The 22,690-nt window shown below is 41.0% G+C and overlaps 1 protein-coding gene across 5 annotated transcripts in view; it reads right to left on the reverse strand.

Moving 5' to 3' along the window:
• The window catches only part of CPEB2 (cytoplasmic polyadenylation element binding protein 2), a 56,284-nt gene extending 35,227 nt beyond the window's left edge, over positions 1–21,057 (reverse strand). Inside the window, exons 1-5 of one of the 5 annotated variants that reach the window (XM_039838167.1) lie at positions 19,889–21,057; positions 19,265–19,822; positions 16,287–16,568; positions 15,434–15,523; positions 7,697–7,787 (exon numbers count right to left, since the gene is read on the reverse strand). In XM_039838167.1, the coding sequence (XP_039694101.1) occupies positions 7,697–7,787; positions 15,434–15,523; positions 16,287–16,568; positions 19,265–19,822; positions 19,889–20,836 (1,969 nt within the window). In that variant the 5' untranslated portion in view covers positions 20,837–21,057. Of the gene's footprint in view, positions 1–7,696; positions 7,788–15,433; positions 15,524–16,286; positions 16,569–19,264 lie in introns of all 5 variants that reach the window. The other 4 variants (XM_039838165.1, XM_039838166.1, XM_039838168.1 and 1 more) reach the window with 4 other exon arrangements.
• Positions 21,058–22,690: the final 1,633 nt, after the last annotated feature.

Raw genomic sequence — 22,690 nt, forward strand, 5'->3', positions numbered from 1 at the left:
GTGTGTGCATGGGGAAGACTATTAAGCATCAAGCCATTCACTGTAGCAGACAGCTGGAAAGGTTCAGAAATAAGAGGCTCTGAATATCACTGAGAGTAGATGTGGGGTGGAACTGAAAACAGGACAGCTGATGACTGCTTGTTAGTTTTTACATGAACCAGGGAGACACAAGCCTCTTCTTTGGTTCTTCTGAGTATGCTAGCAGCCAGGCCTGTGACTCTCAGACAGAAGAATGGAAAAGACTTCCGGGCCCATTTCCAAGGCAGAAAGAAAAGACCTAGCTAACAGACACCGTGAGAGTTCCACCTGACTGGCTTACAGCAACACTCACTAGTTTATAAGCCCAACTACATACACAGAGCTTCCAATCACTATTTTTGTCTTTTCTTTAAAAAGATTTATAAGATCTTTGATGAAAGCCTCTAGCACGAGCAAAACAAAAACAAATAGAAAAGAGAAACTTAGAAGAAGCATAAACAATGTAATGATATGGAAAAATAATCTTCAAACATTACAATATAGTGTTTAAAGATAGACACATCAGTGAAATAAGACCAAAGAAGAATAGAAAAATTTTGAGAATTTTTTAAAAGAGGGCCTTAAAAGTTCTCCAGAGAAAATTTATCTTAACTAAAAAAAAAAAAAAAAAAGAAAGAAAGAAAATCAATAGAAGGGTTAAAGAAGTAGAGATGAGGAAATTTCTCCAAAAGTAAAACAAAAAAGATAAATAGAACACTGAAAAGTTGATAATGAGCATAGGTTTAATATCTGAAAAACAGGCATTTCAGAAAGAGGTAATATAAAAATTAGAAGAGAATTATAAAAAAAAAATACAAAATTTCCAAGAACTGAAGGAAATTAATATCTGAATTAAAAGGGCTCAATGACCCTGTAGCAGAAGAAATAATGGAAGCAAGGCAGGCAGAGCCCCACCCTAAACACAGCCTGAAAGACCGATATCTCATTCACATAAAATTTCAGAGCCATAAGCATGAAAATCTTCGAAAAGCTTCTAGAAAAAAAAGCCAAAAATTCAAAAACATGAAACAAGGCAATCAAGTATACAAATGAACAGGTTTCAGAATGGTATTATAGTAACTCTGGATGTAGCAATGCTTTTAATATAAATTACTAATATGTCATTCAACAGCAACCAATCATCTTACAGAATAAACATGTTTTCATACATTTTAGGGTCTCAAAATTGACATCCAATTTGAAGGAAGGTGCTGTAAGACAGGCTCGATAAAACAAAGACCTATATCACTAAGAAAGGACATGGCGATCAGGACATAGATTCTACAGTGAAAAAGAATTCTCAAGATTAGCAAAGTCCCAAAATGATGGTTATGGAGAACTACAACAAGGATGCCTCCAATGGCAGGAAAAACATCAATCCAGATGATTATTTGATGGTTTTACATGTATTGAGAGAAGCTTTTGAGTTCTATTAATACATTTTGGGATGAATTAGTGACAACTACTTTGAGACAACTAGGCAGACAAAGCAAAAGAGACAATGATTAATTCCAGAAAAAACAGTTACATGAAAAAGAACACATGGCAGTATAAAATGTACATGGTTCATCTATGGATATTATTTGCATTATCGTGGTAATATACTCTCTAATTTAAACAAAAGTTGTCCCATAATCATTTTGAGAAGTCAGAGCAGGGCAAGTGTTGGGAGATGGGTAAGTCAACAGAAAATACCTAAGATGCAGAATTATAAAGCATAAGTATATTGTTTACAATGACATTAGGTCCTAAGAAAGATGCTTCATGGTGAATAAACAGGCTTTTAATAAACACATATGTGCTCTAAGTAAATAAATGTGATTTTAATAAAATTCATTGCCATTTCTACCTGATGTGTTTGTTTTTTAAAAAAGAAAAACTGCAGTCTGTTGTAACTCAAATCATTTATACATTCAGTGATACTTGGAAGAAATAACTATGTTCTCAAATTTTATAATACTGTTGCTAATTAAGACAACTACCTAAGAAGAAATAAACAAAAGTTAAAAACCTCTATCTATGATACCATATTTTAAGTAAGTTTCTAAAACAAGAACTTTTATAACCATATTTTCATAATTTCCTTTTCAATCTACAGATATTCTCACTGATGACAAAAGTTAAACTCTTATAACCTGTACTTTCCTTAAGATGAACTAAATTCTGAGAAGTTAGAGGGTAAAATATTAAGGTATTAGGTTTATCGCAACAATGATCATCTCTTAAAGTCAGAATGTATTTAATAAAATGTATATGGCTTCTATAAAAATATAATTTATCCCAAAGTTAATAATGATTTTTTTTCTTATCAAAGGCCAGCAGCAGTCTACAGGAAAAAGGAAAAAAAAAAAAAATCAATGAAGTAAAGGGGAAATAACATGTAAATTCTACTTGCTTGTTTTAAAAATGAAAGGAATCATTTTATTTAAAAACTGAAAGCATATACAGCAATCCCTCAATTATCTGTTTTTGAAGACATTCTAATGTACATGATTTTCATCTATTTTTGTTTTTAGCACTTGTGAAAATCTTTACTCCAGGAAACATAACTGGCTGAAAAGGAAAATTCGTCCTGAGAACTGCACCCCATCTGCCAGTAATGCAGCGCAGTGTAGGGGAGTGCCATGACTGCTTCCATACGTGTATTACCGGTATTAGTTTATTTTGCACTTTGCTATATTTTAATAAATGCCATCAACATGTTTTCAATTCTTCATGGATCGCTTTGACCTTGTTCTCCTGTACCAGAGTCTCTCCAAAACCTGCAGTGCACAGTCTAAGAGCGGAGCCCTGACACCTGCACGTTCAACACGCTGTCAGAGTCTGCAGACCTCTGTCCAGCTCAAAAGTTCTTACGGTGTATATGTGAGTTCTCACACCAGAGACTTTCAAAACCTTACACAAGCTCTTCTGTGACGACTTTGTACTTCAATTTTATTTGAAGCCCGGGTGAGGAGGAGCAGAAGGAAAGGGAAAGTTAAAAGAAAGAGGCAAGGCTTTGTTTGGCATTGCCACAACCGCTCGGCACCTCACAGAAGCAATCCTTACTTTCTCAGGGGTTATTTTCCTTAGAATAAGCAGAGATTCTTACTTCAGGGGCCTTAGAAAATAAAAGTTTAGCAGCCAGGTAATAATTGAAGCTAGATATACAAAAACACATAGTTAACAGAAAGTTTAAAGGCATCCACTTCCTCACATTTGTCGGCATAAAATCATGCTCTAAATCCTTTTTCCTGAATTCCCTTTAATTGCTCAGAGAACACTGGTAACAGCATTGTGACTTGCTGAGACAGATCCTCCCAAGAACTGTTATATAAACCACATTTCTTCCTACAGTGTTCAAATCACCTTTTATAAGCTGAAATTAAATTTTTTTGTTTGCCCTTATACTTTGGGGAGGGGTAAGCAATTTTTGGTAAAAATGCTTACACAGTAAGACCTTTTTGAAAATTGCTGAGGGCAGGGAGAGGAGAGCTTAACAATAATCACTGTTTTGTTCTATTGTTTGAAGCAGAATGAATCGACCCACACATACATAAAAAGATCACAAATTATTTAACACAGGTATGCAAATACAAAACTGCACAATCACAAAACTGTACCTGGCAAAGCAGGATTTACTTTAACTATGAAAAGAATCCACATTTTTTTTTTTCTCTTAAAAAGAAAACATTTGCCAAGAATCAAGACAGTCACCAGAAAATGGGATGTTAATGGTGAGAAACTACAGCAGAATAAACAAGACAGACTGGTCAGTGCCACTCATACTAAGGAAAGCACAAAATAGTGTGTCAGTGTTCATGATCGAGAGCAAAGGACAGCACACATTCCACAGGGCTGGCTGAGCAGTGTTACACCCCACCAGCATCAGGCCGCCCAGAAAGCTCTGTCTGGACGAGTCAGCCTTCTGCTCCTGCAGCGTGACAAGCGCTTCCATACGGCCTGGCTCCTTTGTCTAGCTGATACTTTCCTCCCAATATGTTTTCATCTTTGTGCTGCTTAAGGTTTCAGGTCTCAGCTTTCTTTATTCCACGTCTAAATTAGGTACCTGTTTCTCTCCACGTACTACCTTCCTAAGAATCTCTCTCCATACTATGTAAATCTATCTATCTATATATATAGATATATGTCTATATGTATCTATATATACGTAGATATATATATTACATTATATAAGGTGTCTCTTTTCTAGATAGGTTATACATTCCACAAGAACACAGGCCGTGTCTGTTTCTTTCACACGATGCATATGGCCAGGGTCTAAGGACGCTGCTGGGCACACAGGTGGAAATAAAGTGCATTCGGAGTTCGTTCTCTGGCTGTGTTGCCATCACTTTTGTAGAGCCCCAACAAGACTAGACCCTTCCCACTTGCTATGCTAAACCCTAAAACCTTAACATTAAATAACAGAGGTTCCCTACTGACCTGTAAAAACCACTGGGGAGGAGGCAAATAGAAACGAGCTGTAGTAAAGTATTCTGGGCTTAAGCAGGGATTGGAGGGTCCTTTTGTTGGTACTATCAGTTTTCACCCAGGCCAGCAACCCGCCACTGACTTTCTTTGGATTTCACAGATCTGCTTGATTGCTATTCTTTCTACTGACGCTAACTCTTACCTTGAGTAGTTTCTCCTTCTCTTTAGAAGTAGAACTGAATGCAAATTTAGTTTCTGCCTTCCATCTCCATGGAAGCCAGCTTCCATGATGGGCTCCGCTGATCCTTGCCTCCTAGTAATCACATCTCTTGAGCAGCAGACCCTTCCCCAACTGAGCACAGCTGACCTACGTAGCCAGTACAATGTCATGAAATGATGGTGTAAGACTTCTGAAGCTAAGTCGCAGATGACACCAGGGCATGCGCCTCAAGCTTATCATTTGCTCTGGGGGGATCCAGCAACTACACTGCGAGGACACTCCAATAGCCCTGTGTAGAGGTCCATGTGGTGGTGAACTGAGCTCTCCTGCCAACGGTTTGCACTAACTTGCTAACTTGCCAGCCACACGAATGCGCCATCTTGGAAAAGAATCCTCTAGCCTGTCAAGGCTTCCAACGACTGCAGCCTCAGCCGGCATCCTCATCAGATCCTCAGCCAAGAACCAACCAGCTCAAGTGCTCCTTAATTCTCACCCACAGAAATTGTGTGAGATAATAAATGTTTGTTGTTGCTTTAAGCTGCTAAATTTAGGCGTGATATGTTATGCAGCAATAGGTAGCTAATATAATCCTCACTCAAGTTCACAAAGAAAATTTTCTAGAAACTTTCACCATTAATATATAAGGAAACGAGAAAGTCATTTAAAAATTTTACCCTACAATTCTTTTCTTCTTTTCCATTAGATTCCATGAGGAAGAAAGCAAATACCTGGTTATTTGAAAACACCTTAAAAGGATAAAATAAGATTCATTCTATTTTTTGGGAAAAAGAAAGAATTTCCTTGTATTAAATAGAAGACAAGCTTTTCTGAAAGGGATGAACAGAGGAAAAGAAGAGATGGGATAGAGGAGTGAAGGGCTGCCCTTAAGATCAGGAAAGGAAAAAAGGGAAAACAAAGCAAATTCATGAATGAGTTTCTTCCATTAGTTACAACCTTGCTTTAGCAGATTTGAGTGCCCCGTACCCACCCACCCAAAGAAAACAAGGAATGATTAGAGTATGAGAGGAAGATATACAGTATGATACCAGAGGCGGGGGAGTTTGTGCTGGTAAATAAAGCAAGAAAAATACTGTAAGTGGCCACACTTAAGTATCAAGACCATTTTAAACAGGTGCATGATGGCAATTTGCAGAAGTACCAGTCTTACTTGTTTATTCTATGCAGAGATTTCTCAATGCTTTTCTTTTCTTTTCTTTTTATTCTCTGCCATAATAAATGTAGAACATAAAATATTCCAATTAGAAACACAGCTGTGTCACCGTGATTGCTAAAGGTGGCGGTGAGCAAGTTCTCCCCCTTCCCAGGGCCAGAGATAATTTTTCTAACAAAAGAATTTTGCATTCACTTAAGATTTTATTATTAGATTCCTCTTAGCCTTATGCTGCTTCCACCTTCTTTTTCAAAGTCTTCTTTCTAGGTTTCCCGCCACTTTTATTACAACACGGGCTGGAGAAAAAGAGATGCTGAGATAATTTACAGTGCAGCAGAGAATGTTCTCTCTGAGCTTCTTCAGAAGGCTTTTATGTTTTTAAAGAAGACTGGGTAAGACAATAACGGAAACCTTCCCATCCTCCACTGGCAATAGTTAATGTTGACTTTATCTCGTATTAGAATTTCTAAGAGTTTTCTTTCTACTAAGTCAAGAGAATAGAAAAGTTCTTCATAATCACAAACTACTGAATTCTTTCCTTAAACAGCAGAGCCAAGACAAATGTCACTGGAACTGTCAGCATAACAGTGAGAAAGAATAAGGCCCCAATACTAAACAAATACTCAAAAAACTAGGCCAAGTTTTGGTTAAAAGCAAAAAATCCCTGCCCTCCACCCCCCAAAAAACCAAAGTATAACTGTATTTATTAGTTTGTAAGAATTACCATTGCCACATGTTGTCAACAATAACTAATGATTCCTTGACCTTCTCCAGCTCCTTAGAAATAAAGAAATTAGAAAAACAAGAAACTTCTTTCCAAGCAAAATCCAGAATCGAAACAAAAATGTTTAGATTATCTGATTGGTGTTGCCAAGTCAGCCCTGGGCCACCATCCTGCTGCCAACACTGAAGTTCTGAAGTTTTTAGGCTAAAGTTTGTAAGAGAATTGTTACTTGGCTTAATGGAATTAAAACTGTAGAAAGAGTACAAAGTAACTCATGCTTATGATTCAATGAGACATTCTAAGCCAAACCAACCAGTTAAGCTGTTCTTGAATTCCTGACTCTTAGAAACTGTGTGAGGTCATAAATGCTGATTGTTGTTTTAAGCTGCTAAATTTTGGGATAATTTATTATGCGACGATAGATGATAACATATTTCTCGTCACTCAAGCTCATGAAGTTTGCTAGATTTTCACCATTCATGTAAAAGGCAATGAGACATATTATATAAAGAAATGTAAAATAATTACTAACAAATGAAAGAAAGCAAGTATGTTAAAAGAAATGTCTTCAAATATAGTTAACAGTAAGGTTGACACTGTAAGATCAGTGGGGCTGATTCTTTTTCCTAATTTGCCCCAAACTTTTATGAAGACGAAGAAACTCCTGTAAAATATCCCCCTTCAAAACGCTCTGCTAGAAAGCAGAAGAAAAATGAGAGTTAACCTAGGACAGCTCTAGATTGGAATCACTGCGAATTGCGAATGAAAATATTTTAAGGAATTTTTGAAAATTACCTTTGTATTTGGTAGAATTCTAGAAAAGTGACTATACTATACCCTTTTAGATCCATTTTTAGATCCATTCTTTATCCTCTGGTGAACTTCAGAGTATCTCTAAACAGTGGCTTTTTCTTTAAACACAAGCCCAGAGAGATGGGTTTACATTTCTGTGTAGATCTACATAAATCTAAACAAGCTACAAAGGAAAAAGTATGACATTTCACCAAGACAAAGATTCTTATTAACAAACTTATAATAGAATTTTATAGGTGAGATAGGTGCTACTTAGCGCTCATATTTGTATAAAAATGGTAAGACAGGCAGACAAATTGGTGGATGATATAAGATTAAAAAAAAAAAAGTCACCTACCCTTAAGAGGATCATGCTCTGCTCTCATAATATCAATAAGGGAATTTTCCAAAGAGTGCATATTCAAACTGTCATACATTCTACTTCGATCCTAGAAGAGAAGAAAAACAAGACTCAATATAATCTATGCAAAATTTTTCAAAAGATGATGATAAGTATACTATCTTAACCTTCTTACATAAAATAGGACATCTGATTAACACATTATTCATTAGTTTGCATCCCAAGACAATGCCAATAACTAAGGATCTCATAAACTACAATCTTTCTAGTATTAAAGGACAATATATTTAATACATTTATCTCCAAAATAACATATCACAAGTAATCTTATTTCAATGGTAGTACTAATACATTAGAGTAAAATAATTTTGTTATTCTCAACGTATAAAGATTTCTGAAATGTAATATACACGGAAAGCATTTTTAGTTGTTATTTAATTTCTAAACTTTTCTCATATGTCTAGGAAGACTGGCACTTAAAAAGGAAATATTTTTGAAGAAAGGACTTAATTCCGTAATTGCACCATACTTTAAACATCTATTAAACATTGTATGTTATTTGACTTAAAATTTCACAATAATGAATATATAAACATATTACATAGTAAAAATAAAAAATACGAAGGACTAACACCTAGAATATTTATATTCAAATCTTGCTCTCCAAAGCCCTCACATATTGGTCTCTGCACTTCTAAACTTTCCCTTCACTTCACCTCTCTGCAAAAAAAAGGTAACTGGGGGAGCAAAAGCATCCTCATTTCACAAAGTTTCCTACCTTGTCAAGTCTCAGAACAAAGTCTTGTTTGCTGAATGTGAAATCCCTCAACAACTTGCTTATTAGATTTTCCAATGTTCATAAATTTATACTGTACTCTGCTCGACACACAATCAAACCGTACTTGAGTATATATGGGGAACCACCACAGCAAGCTCTGGCCCATGTCCCCCAAATCACCAGCAGTGCTAATCCCCACCTATTTCAATGTCTATGTGTGTGTGTGTTTGTACACGTATATACATATGTGGGGGAGGCAGGTAGGACATTTTTAACTCTCAGAAAATGATTAACAGAGGAAAAGGAAAGAGAAGAATCAGAAAAGTTGGGGGTGGGGGAGGGAAGTCTCCACAGAAATCACAATCTGGCACCTAACTTGGATCTATGAGCCTCAAGAAGGACCATGAAATCTCTGAGGTTATATGCACATTCTGTTTGTGAATATACACATCATTTTTTTTTTTCTGATGAGAGGCTTACAGGTTTCATCAGTTTTCCAAAAGGGTCTACAATCCAGAGAAGATTCAGAACCAGTCTTTTAGAAAGTTGAAGAAAAACATAAGAGCTTTCCTGATAATATGTTAATTATTTACTCTACTTTGATGTTTACATTAGAGTTGTGAACTTCTTAAAGGTAGGGGCCAGAATCATAACATAGACTAAATGAGTTGCTGTCAAGGCGTTTATATGTAAAAAGTAATGTTGAATGATGGAAAGAATGTTAGACCAGAGGCTCTTATTCCATCTTTATCACCAATTAGTTACATTCTGACTTATTTTTACTTAAAGACTCCTGAGGTAGAACACACCCAACAGTAACAGGGGTTCACTAAAGTGACCTTAACTGGTGAGGGAGGCTCAGAGAACCCTGAGCTATAACAGTGGTTCTCAAACGTTAAGTATGCTTTAGACTCATCTGGAAGGCTTGTTAAATACAGATTACTGGGATCTGTTAATAAAATCTGATTCAACAGGTTGGGAGTGGCCTCTGAGAATCTGTTTTTCCAATGAGTTCACAGGTGATACTGCGGCTGCTGGTCCAGAGACCATACTTTGCACTGGGCTTCTTGATCTTAAGTTATTAAATCTCTTTACGCTCTGTTTTGTCTTCTAGAAAACAAAATAACCATGTTGAACTAGATGATGCCTAAAATCCACTTTAAAAATACTAGAAATAACAGAAAAGCAAAAGATTCAAAGTACTATATAATGAAATAAAAATGATGAATAGAGAAGAGCATGACCCTTGGATAAAAATGACATAAAATTTTGGTAATCTATGCAAATATTTCCATCTTCTGTGATTCCACAATACTTTGTTCATAACTATTTTAAAAAATATTTCCTGCCTCTCCCATTAAACTTCTAAGTTAATTAGGGTATGCTGTATCATACAGTTTCTAAGATAAAGTATATTATACTTTATGTTCTATTTACCTTAAATTCTTGCAAAGAAAATATGTTATAGTTCAGAAGGTATGCTGTATCATATAGTTTCTAAGATAAAGTATATTATACTTTATGTTCTATTTACCTTAAATTCTTGCAAAGAAAATATGTTATAGTTCAGAGCTATTTTCTCAGGCTGATGGTTTTTGAACAGAAGCAGACTATACCCAATCTTCATTCAACCTATGAAGTTAATTAATGGTGACTATTAATACCACCCAAATGATATCTCCATACCACTGTTCCTTGTTGTTGTTGCTGCCACCCTTAATTTCCATTCTAAGGAGTGTGATCTTGATTTAGAGCAGAGTAAAGTTAACGAAGTAATTCTGTATACACTGTCTGTCACTGGGCATGGGCAGTATTTAAGATGTGAAGGGAAAATACATAAGCAAGCTATTCAATGAATATCAATGACCACTTTACAATCAACTCGGACAAATGTTATTCAAAAAAGCTATATGTATTAATAGCTTTAGCTTTAATGCCCTTATCCAACTGAAATAGTATGATTCCCACTTATAAGTACCCTCATTATCCTTTGCATACAAGTCTTTCATCATGAAACAAACTCCGACTTTAGCAAAGAATTTAGCAAACCTATTTAAAATTTATTAGCTTGGTTACACTTTAAGCATCAGCTGTATCCCACATGACTTTTAAAGCACGGAACACAATATAGCCTTGAGCAGGCAAAGAGCTCATGACATCTCAAAATTGCTTTCTGCATTTAATGAAACCTATAGGTTCATGTTCAAAAATACATATAATTTCATTAAGTGTGGGGATCAAAATAGAACTTCTGAAAAAAATCAGAAACAAATATGATTATAAAACACTCATGCATTCTTCTAAAATAGGAGTGTTAGAAAAATTTGTGTTCACACAAACTGCCACTGGTTTAAAACTAAATTGGAATCCTGAAACCACTTTAACTATAAACACACCTGTACTGATTAGCATATATAGAAAATCAGAGCAACATAACTTACTTTTATTACTATACGGCTATTTGAAAACATCCAAGACATTTCACATAAATACTAATCTCTATCAGGAAAAGTTTACTCCAATCTACCTTAAATATGAAAACTATCTGGCAAAGAATCAACTAAATGGGCTTTTGGAAAGTGAGTTTACAGAATCCTACAACAATAAACAGGCAAAAATTAGAACATATTGATGGAAAAACTATAATATCTTATATTCTAATATTTTATTGTTTTCATAAACCCTGATATTTGCTACAAAAACTTATAGAAGAGACAATAAATGCCTAGCAAGATCGAAAAACACAAAGTAATCCTAATCTTAGAATGGCCTGAGAAAAAATTATAAACACTGAAAGGTAACTAAGGACATCAACAATATTAAAATTAGTACAACAAAAGGAATTCGAACTTAATGAAAGAAAACTTTTTTTATGAGATGTCATAATTTTGCTTTGATATATTCAAAAGCCCACTCTTTTGGAAAACAGGTGGTCAAGTAGAACCTTTTCCTCCTGACAATGAGGTGCTCTCCCAAATACTCCAAAAAAGTATTCTCTCAAAGGAGATGGATTATAGAAAAAGCCTACATCCACATATTTAAAGATATACCAGATGCTTGAGCATGTATTCTTCTGCCTAAATCGAAAGATCAGCTTTTGTTGTACTTTTGTGTTTAGTTCTCCAATTTAAAATGACAAAGTTGTGTTAATATTGTCCTCAATTTTAAGTAAATATTGATTATATCTCCCTGATTACACACTGCTATTGCACTGTATCGAGTTAGAAGCATATGCTGTGCTACTCTGCCTTACCCACAATGCAGCACTCAATCTCATACTCTAGCTGTTCCACACAGATACCCCTTTATTTCATCCCACTGGATTTTACATTCTCAAGCGTAAAGAACAGTATTCTTCCACCTCCATATATCCCAAGGGTAATTAAAACACTACTACATACATAATAAACATTTATTTCTTAATCTTTATCATATGATCCTCCAACAAAGTACTATAACAGTGATTCTAAAAAAAAAAAAAAGGTTTAGTTTTTTTTTTTAATTTTTAAAGGCCCCAAATGGCCAAAGTTATTCTAGTACCCACAGGGGTTAAAGAAAATGGAAAGGCAAGTAGAAAATACTTGGTGTAAGAATGAATCAAGTATAATTAAAGAACTGAACACAGGATAGGAAATATAAAAAGACAGAGTCTGTTATCTAACCATGTATAAGAGCCCAGTCTCTCTAATTTTCAGTAGGTGTTAAGAGTCTGATGCTACCGATGTCCCTGAAGCTCATCTAGTTTAAGAACTACAAACTGAGGAATCCTTTATTAAATGAACAATTGGACTTGGTCTGCTACTATATGCCATTTTTTGTAGAGCAAATAAAGACTACAAATGATACATTTTTCTGAGAGAGATGCCAATGTAATAATCATTTATCTCATTATCATAATACTCTAGATAGTAAAGATTATTGGAAAATATCTTCAATTAATTCAAGGTAGTTTATGTGACGTGCTCAAGAGCTGCAGAGAGAACTTCCATAAGAACAAAAATCTAGAGTTGGATACATTGATAATCACCCAGCTAGAAGACAGGCCAACACACATCTCACAGGCTTCACAGACTACATGATAGTTTTAAGGCATGACACTGTTTTCTTAGAGAGGACAACTTGAAAGAAATAACCTCAGCTACTAATATATTTACTCTTCGATTTAAAATTTTCAAGTGGTAATGAATAAATATACCATAACCTTAATATCTAATTCAAAATTCAATTTTACGGTAATTTAGAATTCACACTTTTGCATATGATTTCTTGCAAAGGTTAACTAGCTAATACCATTTTAAAGTAAAGTAATTCATAGCCTTAAAGATATTAAGAGATATCTAATATTCATCTTAAAGTCAGAAATGTGTATAACAATCTAAATCTGTTTTTAAAGTTTCAAATTTGAACTTTCTCCATGACAAAAATGTATTATTTAAAATAAAACATGCCAACCTGAAAAATTTTACATACACGTGATATAAAACTAACCTATAAAACCATTCCCCCCATCTCCAATTAGTGAATTCAATTATAGGTAAAGCCTGAAGTATCCAGGTACAAGAATTAAGACTTCAGTTCTAGAATTTGGTATTTTTTAGGCTTAATCAATTTGAGAATAAAATAAATCAAAAGTTAAATGTTTTAAAATAAAGTGTTAACTAAAATTTGTTAGTATTATAAAGTTGTATATATGATAAAAAAGGATTAGAGATGAAAATAATCTCCCCAGATATTTAAGTACTTAAGTATTTGCTATAATTTTAACTTTGCCAAATAGTGAGGAACTACACAACAGTTTAAGATACCATTTGCAGTATGTAGCTGCAGCTGTATTTTTAAGAACCTTAACTTCAAATACCTCAACCTTTTATGGTAGAAACAGAACAAATTTTGTATAAGTAGCCTAGGGCATGTAAAGACGACAATGACATTGTGTTTAGGGCCAGTTGGGAGGTCATATACCATACCTCCACTGCTTTGGATCAATGCCCACCCTTTCCTCCTAATAAACCAAGACCCTTGGATTCTAAAAATAAGAGGTGAGGACAGGGAGTAGCAGGGGGCAGGGAGCAGGGAAAAGAAGAAATGGCCAAAACAGATCAGAAAAAGTGTAAAAGCTGGCCCAAAAGGCCGTATGTGACCTAGTTCAGGGTCCTCCTTGTATAGACAAGGAAACTATGACCCAAACAGATGGATGCCCATAAACTGCATCATAAAGACTGAGAGAAAGAGAAAGATGAATCAGGTTTCAGACCTCCTTTCCCTCTAGTTTAGCTGACTTTCCACTATCTTCAACTTCATCATATCACAGCCCTTGCTCAAGAGTCCATAGGGAATTACACTATCTCAGCAATTTACAAAACAAACAAACAAATAATAAAAACCTTTTAATCATAAAAATCCTTCCTCTAAAATTAATTTCAAACCCTAGGTTGCAAAATAGATAAAAGCAGAGTGGCTTAGCGAAGCGTGAGCGGAAGCGTTAGCGGCCCTTGACCTGGGGCAGCCCCAAGGCCACCTCCGCAGAGCCCAGTCATCACCTCTGTACTCTCTAGCATTCCATCAACTGATGCCATCTCAATAACCTAGTTTTTCACCATGTGCCACCCCTCCACCCATGAACTCTTTACATGGCTGCTAATCTGTCTTCTCTACAGATACAGATCCCTCTCATATGTGTATCCTATTATGTTTGAATGTTTTTCTCTCTTCTTCTCTAAAAACACATCCTTTGCCACCTTCAAAATAATTATCATAATTTTCCTCTTCTAACATACCATTTCCTAGACATTTATAAATTCGATTTGAACAACATAAAAATGCTACCATAAAAATGACACTAATATGGCCTAACTGAACCAGAGTGGAAAGGAGAGTAGAAATGGATGGTTAGCTAGCTAACTTAGATTAACAAGATGATAAATCACAAATTAAATGAGATAATTACTTATTTCTAAGTGGAGATCCTGGCAGGACTACTTTGGAAAATAGGTATGACTTGTGTAAAGCAAGCACTGATGGTTAAGTTACCGCTAACTCTCCAGATTAGAATGCTTTTACAAATGTATTAACTTATTTATACAGTCCTTACTTGTAAAATCATCTCATGCTGATAAATTAACTAAGGAAGAGCCCTAAGCTAAGGATAACATAGCTCCATTCAGGAGATTTCCACAACGTCGACTCTGTGCTCGTTCAAATTTGGGTGCTGAATGAAAGGACTCTCACATGTAAAGGCTGAAGTTTCTATTTGTCCTATAATAATTCTCATCACCTGGTACTCAGTATGCATTCATATTTAGTCTGCAGGAAGAGAGATAGCATTTTGTAACCACAAAGGACTTGAAGTAATTTGATTAAGACTGACTCTCAGCTTTTTGACTCAGGGTTTTTCCATAGGAAACCGATTATTTGGAAGAAGACAGTACATAAAAGCAGTAACAAAATTTAGAACAAACAAATATTGTACCATAAAGATTTTTATAAAGGTGAAAAAACTGAACTAAGATAGGAATTTTCAGAAATAAATCTCAAGATCAACACAGCAGATTTCATGACGAAAATTCACTAAAAAATTCTGTAAAACATTAATGGAATAGAAAGTTGGAAGTAAACAAATGATTTTGTATCTAATTGTAAATAATTCTGAAAGGAAAATCTGTTCAGTTTGACTGATGTTTAAAGCCAGGTGCTCTTGGGGATATAATTCCTTTTTCCAAAAACAAACTCATTATGTTTTGGAAATATAAAATGATTATAAGTTACTTTATATTTGAAAATGAAGCATTTTATATTAAATAGGTTAAGTCAACCGACCCTTTGAAAAAAGACTGCTTTCGCACTCTCTGACATATGCTTAAATGAGTATCATCAGAAAGTAAATAATAAATCCTTCTCATAATATAAGTACTAAACTCCTAGCCAAAATCCTGAAAAATATACACTGTGCAGCCTACCTGGTCTATTCTGGATGTTCCGGCTGCAGTGCACCAACTATCTTGGAGTGAATCTGAGCCCCAAGCTGGCAACTGCAAACTAGATCTCACCTTCAATAGCATAGAAGTTTTCATCAGAAATAAGCAGTTCTATTCCCCATACCCACCCACAAAAAAAAAAAAGAAAGAAAAGAAAAGAAAAACAAAGTTCTTTCTATCTTCATCTTTATTCTGTCATCTAAAGGTTTTAGGGGGAAAAAAAAAATCTTACTTTAAATAGCCAAAGGGAATTTCATTAACCTGAGATACCAACAAAATATTAAAAAGCCTGAAAAAATGTCAATTGTCATTACTATTGGGCCACATTTAGAAAAAAGTTAGTCAATGAGCCAGTGAAGACAAATTTTAATTTGATTTGAAAAGCCCTAATATTATCATGCTATAATCACAGTGGTAAAATGTGTATTCTAATATATACAGCTGATTATAGTCAAATCTATGCACAATTATGAACATTTTAGTTTAGATATTAATTATAGAAGAAACTCATTCTGGTGGCCCATTAAAGATTAATAAGTTAAGGCATTCTTAAGGAATTGCCAATTAAAAGCTTCAATAAATATTTAAGAAATACAGGTTTCTCTACATTTTATGAAGCTTATTTTCTATTCTTAGAGAATTTTCTATAGTGTCAATTTTCTCTGTATAGATATTTTATCCTTTGATAATGAACTTATAGGTTTAAAAACTAAAACTTCTTTTTAATCCATTAATTTTATCTTACTATTGCTCCTCGTACCACCACCGCCACCACCCAATTTCCCATTGTGAAAGATTAACATTAGAAATAAGGCCATTGACAAACCATTCTTACCTGTAAGGGTAAGAGTGTGTTACTATTGTTGTCTGTTCTGAACACATTATCTTCAATCCAAGATTTTGGAGTCAGTGATGGAGTTGAGCGAGTAAATTTCGGTGGTGCTATGACATTACCAGAAAACGGTTTCTTCAATGGAGATATTTGATTCATAGTTCCTGGAATTCCCATGTTTCCAGTTCTACGGTGATCTCTGCCATGCATTGCTCCCCACGACATACTTCCAGTGCCCCAGCCACTGTTCTGATGGTTGCTCCAAGGAGATTGTTTCAGAAGAGGCTGGAGAAAATATATCTATTTAAATTATAGGCATTTAAAGAGTTTACAATTCAAACTCAAATTTTAGACCTGAGCTAAGAATTTATATGATCTTTAAAAAATAAAATATGTACAGGCAACAGAATATCCTTAACTAGTTTACAAAAAGTAATAGGCTTGAGATCTTGCTATTAAAGCATATTAATTTAATACGAGGTGAGTATGAATCAAGCAGTTTTCTCATGACAAGTATTAAAATAGAAGCATGCAGTTATTTTTTTCCCTTCAGAGAGAAATGCATACATAATAAACATTAGAAAAAAATAAATACTTTAAAAGTAAAATTAACTTTGAAGATCCTTAAAGATATAACCTACATTGTGATCTTAAAGCAATCACATTCTCCTAGACACAGATAAAAATAGTCTTTATTAAATCTAAATGTTTTTACGTTTCCAAAACAAGTTATAGAACTGCAAAAGTGAATGATAACTGGTGTTATTCTGTTGCACAAATTAAAAATGCCTTTTGGGATAGGGACAATATAAGAAATATAGTGTCCTTTTCTGCATTGTTTACTGAACACTTAAGATATTTTATTCCAATTTTAGTGCAGTTTCTTTTAAAGTGTTTTGTTTTTATTTCACTTAATTATCCAAGAACTGTTAAGCAATTATCTAATGTTACCCATAGGTGGATCCACTGAGATATACAAAGTAAACAACTGTATGCTTTGATTATTCTAGTAAAGATCTTAATATTACAAATCTGCATTAATTTCACTCATTTTCAAAAGCAAATTATATTCTACACTAAGACCTATGCTCCTCCCTCCAAAAATTATGTCATCCAATAATGGAAAATCCACCAAAAGCCTATAATCGTAGGTTTTTAAAATGTATTAATTGTTAGTAATTATATTAGTAATTGTTAAACTTTAATAATTTTGTGTTAACATGTAGCCAAAAGTAGTATGGACCATGCAGTTACAATTAAGTCAATAAATATAGCACCCTTAAAATTAGAGCTGCTTCTTACGAGGCAATTAAAAAACCAAAACTGATGTAATACTTATTTAAAAAAAAATTTTAAATGCTAATGTAATCATGAATACATACTGCCATTTCAACTTCCACACAGTTCAAAAGCTAGCTAAGAGATCATGGACAAATCGTTCCACTCTTGAGGGCCTTATTTTCCTCACTGATACAATGTTCAAAGTTCTCTTCCAGTGATCTAAAATACCATGTGACAGCTGTGTGACCTCTTACACTCCACTGAGCGACTCATCTTTTGACAAAAAGCAGCTTATAGTTAAATATGGATCATGATACATGGTCTTCTGATGGTTCTACAACACGTTTTTAGGAATTCAAAAATACCTGTAGATAATTTTATGCGGCAAGTTTTCAGTTTAAAAAAAAACAACGAAGACCCCGACAAAAAAAAAAAAAAAAAAAAAAAAAAAAAACCATAGTTGCTGAAGATGATGCAAATCATGAAAAAGTGGAATATTATTTCAAAATTCCACATTTTCAGTCCTCACAGGCCACATTCTCCTTTCTCGGAGAGAAACAAGTGATTCAACAAAAACTGTTAACTGTTACTCTGGTTAATTTAAGTAAACTGTTAACTGTTACTTTGGTTAATTTAGATAGTTATTCACCCTTCAAAAAAGTTAATCGTTGGAAACTTTAACTGGTCAATGGAAAAAGTTATATGGGTAAAAATAAGCGCTGGTTAAGACCCAAATCTACTTCTCAATCCTTGATCACGTAAATGGCCTTAAACAGAACGATCACTATAATAAATGCTACCAGATCCAACAAGAACAAGAAAATACTTTTTAAATGTAAAGTAACCAACCGAGCGATCGCTCAGACAGCGCACTGAGGGGACAACAAACCGATCTTGAACCCGAAAGGACCCGGATGAGTGAAACCGTGCGCGGCGGTGTTTCACCCCCCCGCCCCCCAGAAACGCGGGATCGGGGGGCGACTGGCGCTCGCCTCGCCGCAAGGCAACGCGCCAACCCCGCACTCGACTCGACTTCTCGTTCGAAACCCGCAAAATACACGCCCACCTCGCGCGGCACAGACACGGAAAGCATCGCGGAGGACCTCGGTGTCAGCGAGCGAGCGCCGGCCGCCGGCTCCTCCTCGGCGAGCGCTGACAGCCGGGGGACGCGGCCGCCGCGCGGGCGGCCGGCGGGAGCAGCGTAGCCCACGGCTCCGGGCCCGACGCCGGGGCCCGACGCCCGGGCGAGGCGGGGCGGGTCGGCGGGCGGGCAGGTGGCCCGGCTGGTGTCCCGGCCGGCTCGGCGCTTCGCCGCGACGGGCCCCGCCGGCCAGTGAAGAATGAAACGAGCTCGGGAGGAGGAGCCTTCCGCCGGCTCCGGTAACCGCGGCCCGCCGTCCCCGGTTCGCTTCCCACGGCCGCTCCTCAGAGGCCGCCGCCGGCCCCGCGTCCCCGCCGCGCCCTGGGCCCCGGGAACCCGGACAGCGGCCGCCCCGGCCGCGGCGTCGGCGAGGCCCGGGTCCGCCCCGCTCCGACCGGCGCTCCGGGGCGCTCGAGGGGGCGCCCGACCGGCGGCGCCAGCGCGAACCCGCTCGGAAGCCTCGCAAGCCGCGGCGGCCGCCGCCCGCGCCCTGTCACCCCGGGCCCGCCCTCCCGGTCGCACGTCCCTCGGCGGCCCGGCCGCGGCGCCGCCCGCGTACCTGGTGGTGGTTGTAGGAGTTCCGCTGCTGCAGGAAGGCGGCCGCCTGGTGCTGCTGCTGGAGCTGCGGGCTGACGGGCGACCTCCGGCTGGGCGGCTGCTGCGGCGCCGCGGGCGGCGGGGGCTGCGGCTGAGGTAAACTCAGGGCTGGCGGCGGCGGGGGCACCGCGGCCGCCGAGAACGGGCCGCCGAAGCCGCCGCCACCACCGCCGCCGCCGCCGCCGCCGCCGGCCGGCACGCTGAGCCCCGCGCAGCCGTGCGCGGACACGGGCGAGAAGCTCGGGAAGAAGGCCGGGTTCATGGACGACGGCAGCCCCGGGTAGAAGCCGTTCTCCGAGTCGGGGCTGGGCGGCGGCATGGCGCTGAGCGAGCCGCCGCCGCCGCCGCCGCCGCCGCCCGTGGTGGCGGCCGACGAGCCGGGCGGCGGCGGCTGCGACTGCGGCGGCTGCTGGGGCGGCGGCGGCGGCGGAGGCTGCTGGGGCGGCGGCGGCGGCTGCTGGGGCTGGGGCGGCGGCGACGCGGTCTGCACTGACCAGGGGGCGCCGAAGCCGGGCAGCGGCGGCGACGCGGAGCCGCCTCCCCCTCCGCCTGCGGGGGGCCCGCCGCCGCCGCCGCCCGGGTGCGGGAGGTCCGGGCTCTGTAGGCTGCTGAAGGCGCCCGAGCCGAGCGCCGCGCCGGGCAGGAGGTTTCCGGGACTGCTGAGCAGAGGGTGGTTGGCGGACTCCATGGGGCCCGGCGCGGGGTTCACCGGCGGCGTCGAGGGGGCCAAGCCCGCATTGGGGGGCTCGGCGGCGCTGCCCTCGCCCGCGGCCGGGGTCGTGCGAGGGCTGCCCGCGCCTCCGTGGCGGCGCCGCGGGGCTGCGGGCGGCGAAGGCTGGAGCTGCGGGAGCGGGGGCAGGTCGGCTGGGCGCTGCCGCGGGGCGAAGTCCTGCGGCGGGAGGTGCTGCGTGTGCGGGAGACTGAGCGGCGACGGCTGGCGGAGCGGGCCGGGCGGCGGCGGGTCCGGAGGGCGGAGGGCGGGAGGGCTGAACTCTTTCCTCTTCTGGCTGCTCGGCTGCTGCTGCTGCCGCGGACTGAAGTCCTGCGGGGAGGCGGCGCGGCGGCGGCAGCGGGCGGAGGCGGGGGCGGGGGCGGAGTGCTGCAGACTCGGTCGGGAGTCCTGGGCGGGGAGGAGGTGGGTCACACCCGCGTTCGCGCCGCCGCCCGCCTGGTGGTTGGGGACTTTCTCCGCGGCCGCCGCCCCCAAGAGCGGCCGCGCCGGGTGCTGTGTCAGCCCCAGCAGCCGCTCATCCTGCATGGTCTGCTGACGCGCTGGGAACGGGGAGGAAGAGGAAGCGGCGGCGGCCGAACTGCCCGCGCCGCCGCAGCCGAGGGGGACCGAGAAGGGGGAGGCGGCCTCCGAGAAGCCGGTGACAGGCAACGGCGGCGGCGAGAGGGGGCCGAAGGGCGTGGCGGACGGCAGCGGGGCGGCGGCCGCGGCGTGGGGACGGTACTGCCCACCGCCCAGTGCCGGCCCGGGGCTGCTGCTTCGGAGCCGGGCGGTCTGCAGCACGCCGAGCCCGACGTCCCGCATTTATCAGGCCGGCGGCCGCGGGAAGATACGCGTCCCGCCCGCCGCCCCGCCTAGGGAGCCGCCGGATCGGGGGTGGCGCGGCCGTGGTGGAAGGAGGGGAAGCCAGTGAGACAGGGACACGGGGACTGAGCCTGGGGCACCGACTTCGGCCCCGCCGCCCCTTGCGGCGGACACCGCCACCTCCCGAGACCTGCTCGGGTGCCGCCGGCACGGCCGCCGCCCTCGCAGCTTAAGAACCCCGGAACGTGCGTCAGCGCCACGTCACAATAGCCCCGCCCCCGCCGCGACCGCCCCTCATTACTATGCAGGCTCGACCGCGGGCGCGCTCGGGCTCCCGGGGGGGCGGGGAGCGCGGGAGCGAGCGGCGCGTCTCCTTGCGCCCCGCCCGCGCCCAGGGAAAGGGAAAGGCCGGTTAGGGCGGCGGGCGGCCGGCTGGGGTCTGAGCGCCGGGTGCGCGCGCACGAGAGCGAGCACGCGCGGGCGGCGCGGACGGTTCCGGGGCAACGGCCCCTCCCTGCGCGGGGTCCCGGCGAGGCCTGCTCCTGGTCGCACGCGCCCACCTCTCGGCCTGTCGCCCTCGCCGCCCCGCCTCCTCATGTCACCTCCGCCCCACCCTCGGGTACACTAGGCCCAGCTGCGGGGACCGGCGCTTCCGCGGGTGGAGCTGACCGGCGAGGAAAACTGAGGCCTGGGATCTGACTGGAAGCGGCCTGCACCGCGCGAGCGGAACGGGGCCCTTGTCCGCTCCTGCCGTCCCGACTCAGCACGGGTGTCCTTCGGCCAACTCGCTCGTGCGTGCTCTGCCTGCCTCTCAGACCGCCGGGCAGTTCGCCCACACCGCTTGCCCCACCTCGGCCCCGACTTGGGTGCCCTAGAGAAGCCCCTTCCGGGGCTGGTTTCGGTTTTTAGACTCTCGTGCCGCGTGCTGTCATCCACCTTCCTGCAGCCACATGGAGGTGTTTGCTGTAAGGGTAAACATGAAGCCTCGCTGCATACCAAACATTTTCACTTGAGTAAGGAGGAACAAAGTCCCTGGAATCTAACACGGCTCCATGTGGTTTTTACACACACCTATGCATATAATGGGTTCCGAGGCGAGCTCCCATGGTAACCCTGGGCCAGCTCCAAGTCTCCCAATTCCATAAAAGCGCTTAATGTGCTATCATCAGGACTGCTGTGTGTGGGACTCCTCCCCTCCACATTCATTCTGGCATCCCCGCCCCTTCCCCCCCGGGAGACTAATTTAAACATTTCCGAAGCTTTATGAGTTCGAGGGAGAAAGATTTCTCACATCAGGGAAAAAAGGAGGTTCTGACTCAGCAACAGACTTGTCGAGGCTTGCAAAATGGAAGGGGACCGAGCTTTCTTTCCATGGTAGGGCTCTTGTTGGAAGCAATAGAAAAGTAACTAATCTTTCGTAAAGAAAAACTTTGCATAGAGAAAAAAATTACATGAGGGTCTAGATAAAGAATAGCAAAGTGATCCATACCACGTAATAAAATATGGATTTTTTTTTTTTTTGGTCCCTGTTTTGCAATTTTCACTTTTTCTGGGTAGTTAGAGAAGTGAAACTGAATGAATCCTAGAATATAGAGAAAAAGCAGTAGGAGGTGGATTCAGACTTGATTTTGATTTACAACTGGACTAAGATTAGTGTTATAAATTAGCACACTTACTGATGTAGGCAGAGTGTACATTTTTATGAGTCCTCATTCTCAGTTAAATTTCTTTTCCACTTTTGTTACTTCATTGCTCCAAATTTATATGAATTAGAATAAATACAATAGGCAGAGAACAACATTGCAAAGGGAAAATACCTTTTCTGTATAACGCGTAGGTCTGATATCCTGTCTA

This window comes from Pteropus medius, unplaced genomic scaffold (assembly GCF_902729225.1).
Source record: "Pteropus medius unplaced genomic scaffold, Ma_sr-lr_union100, whole genome shotgun sequence".
In the NCBI taxonomy this organism is placed as follows: domain Eukaryota; kingdom Metazoa; phylum Chordata; class Mammalia; order Chiroptera; family Pteropodidae; genus Pteropus; species Pteropus medius.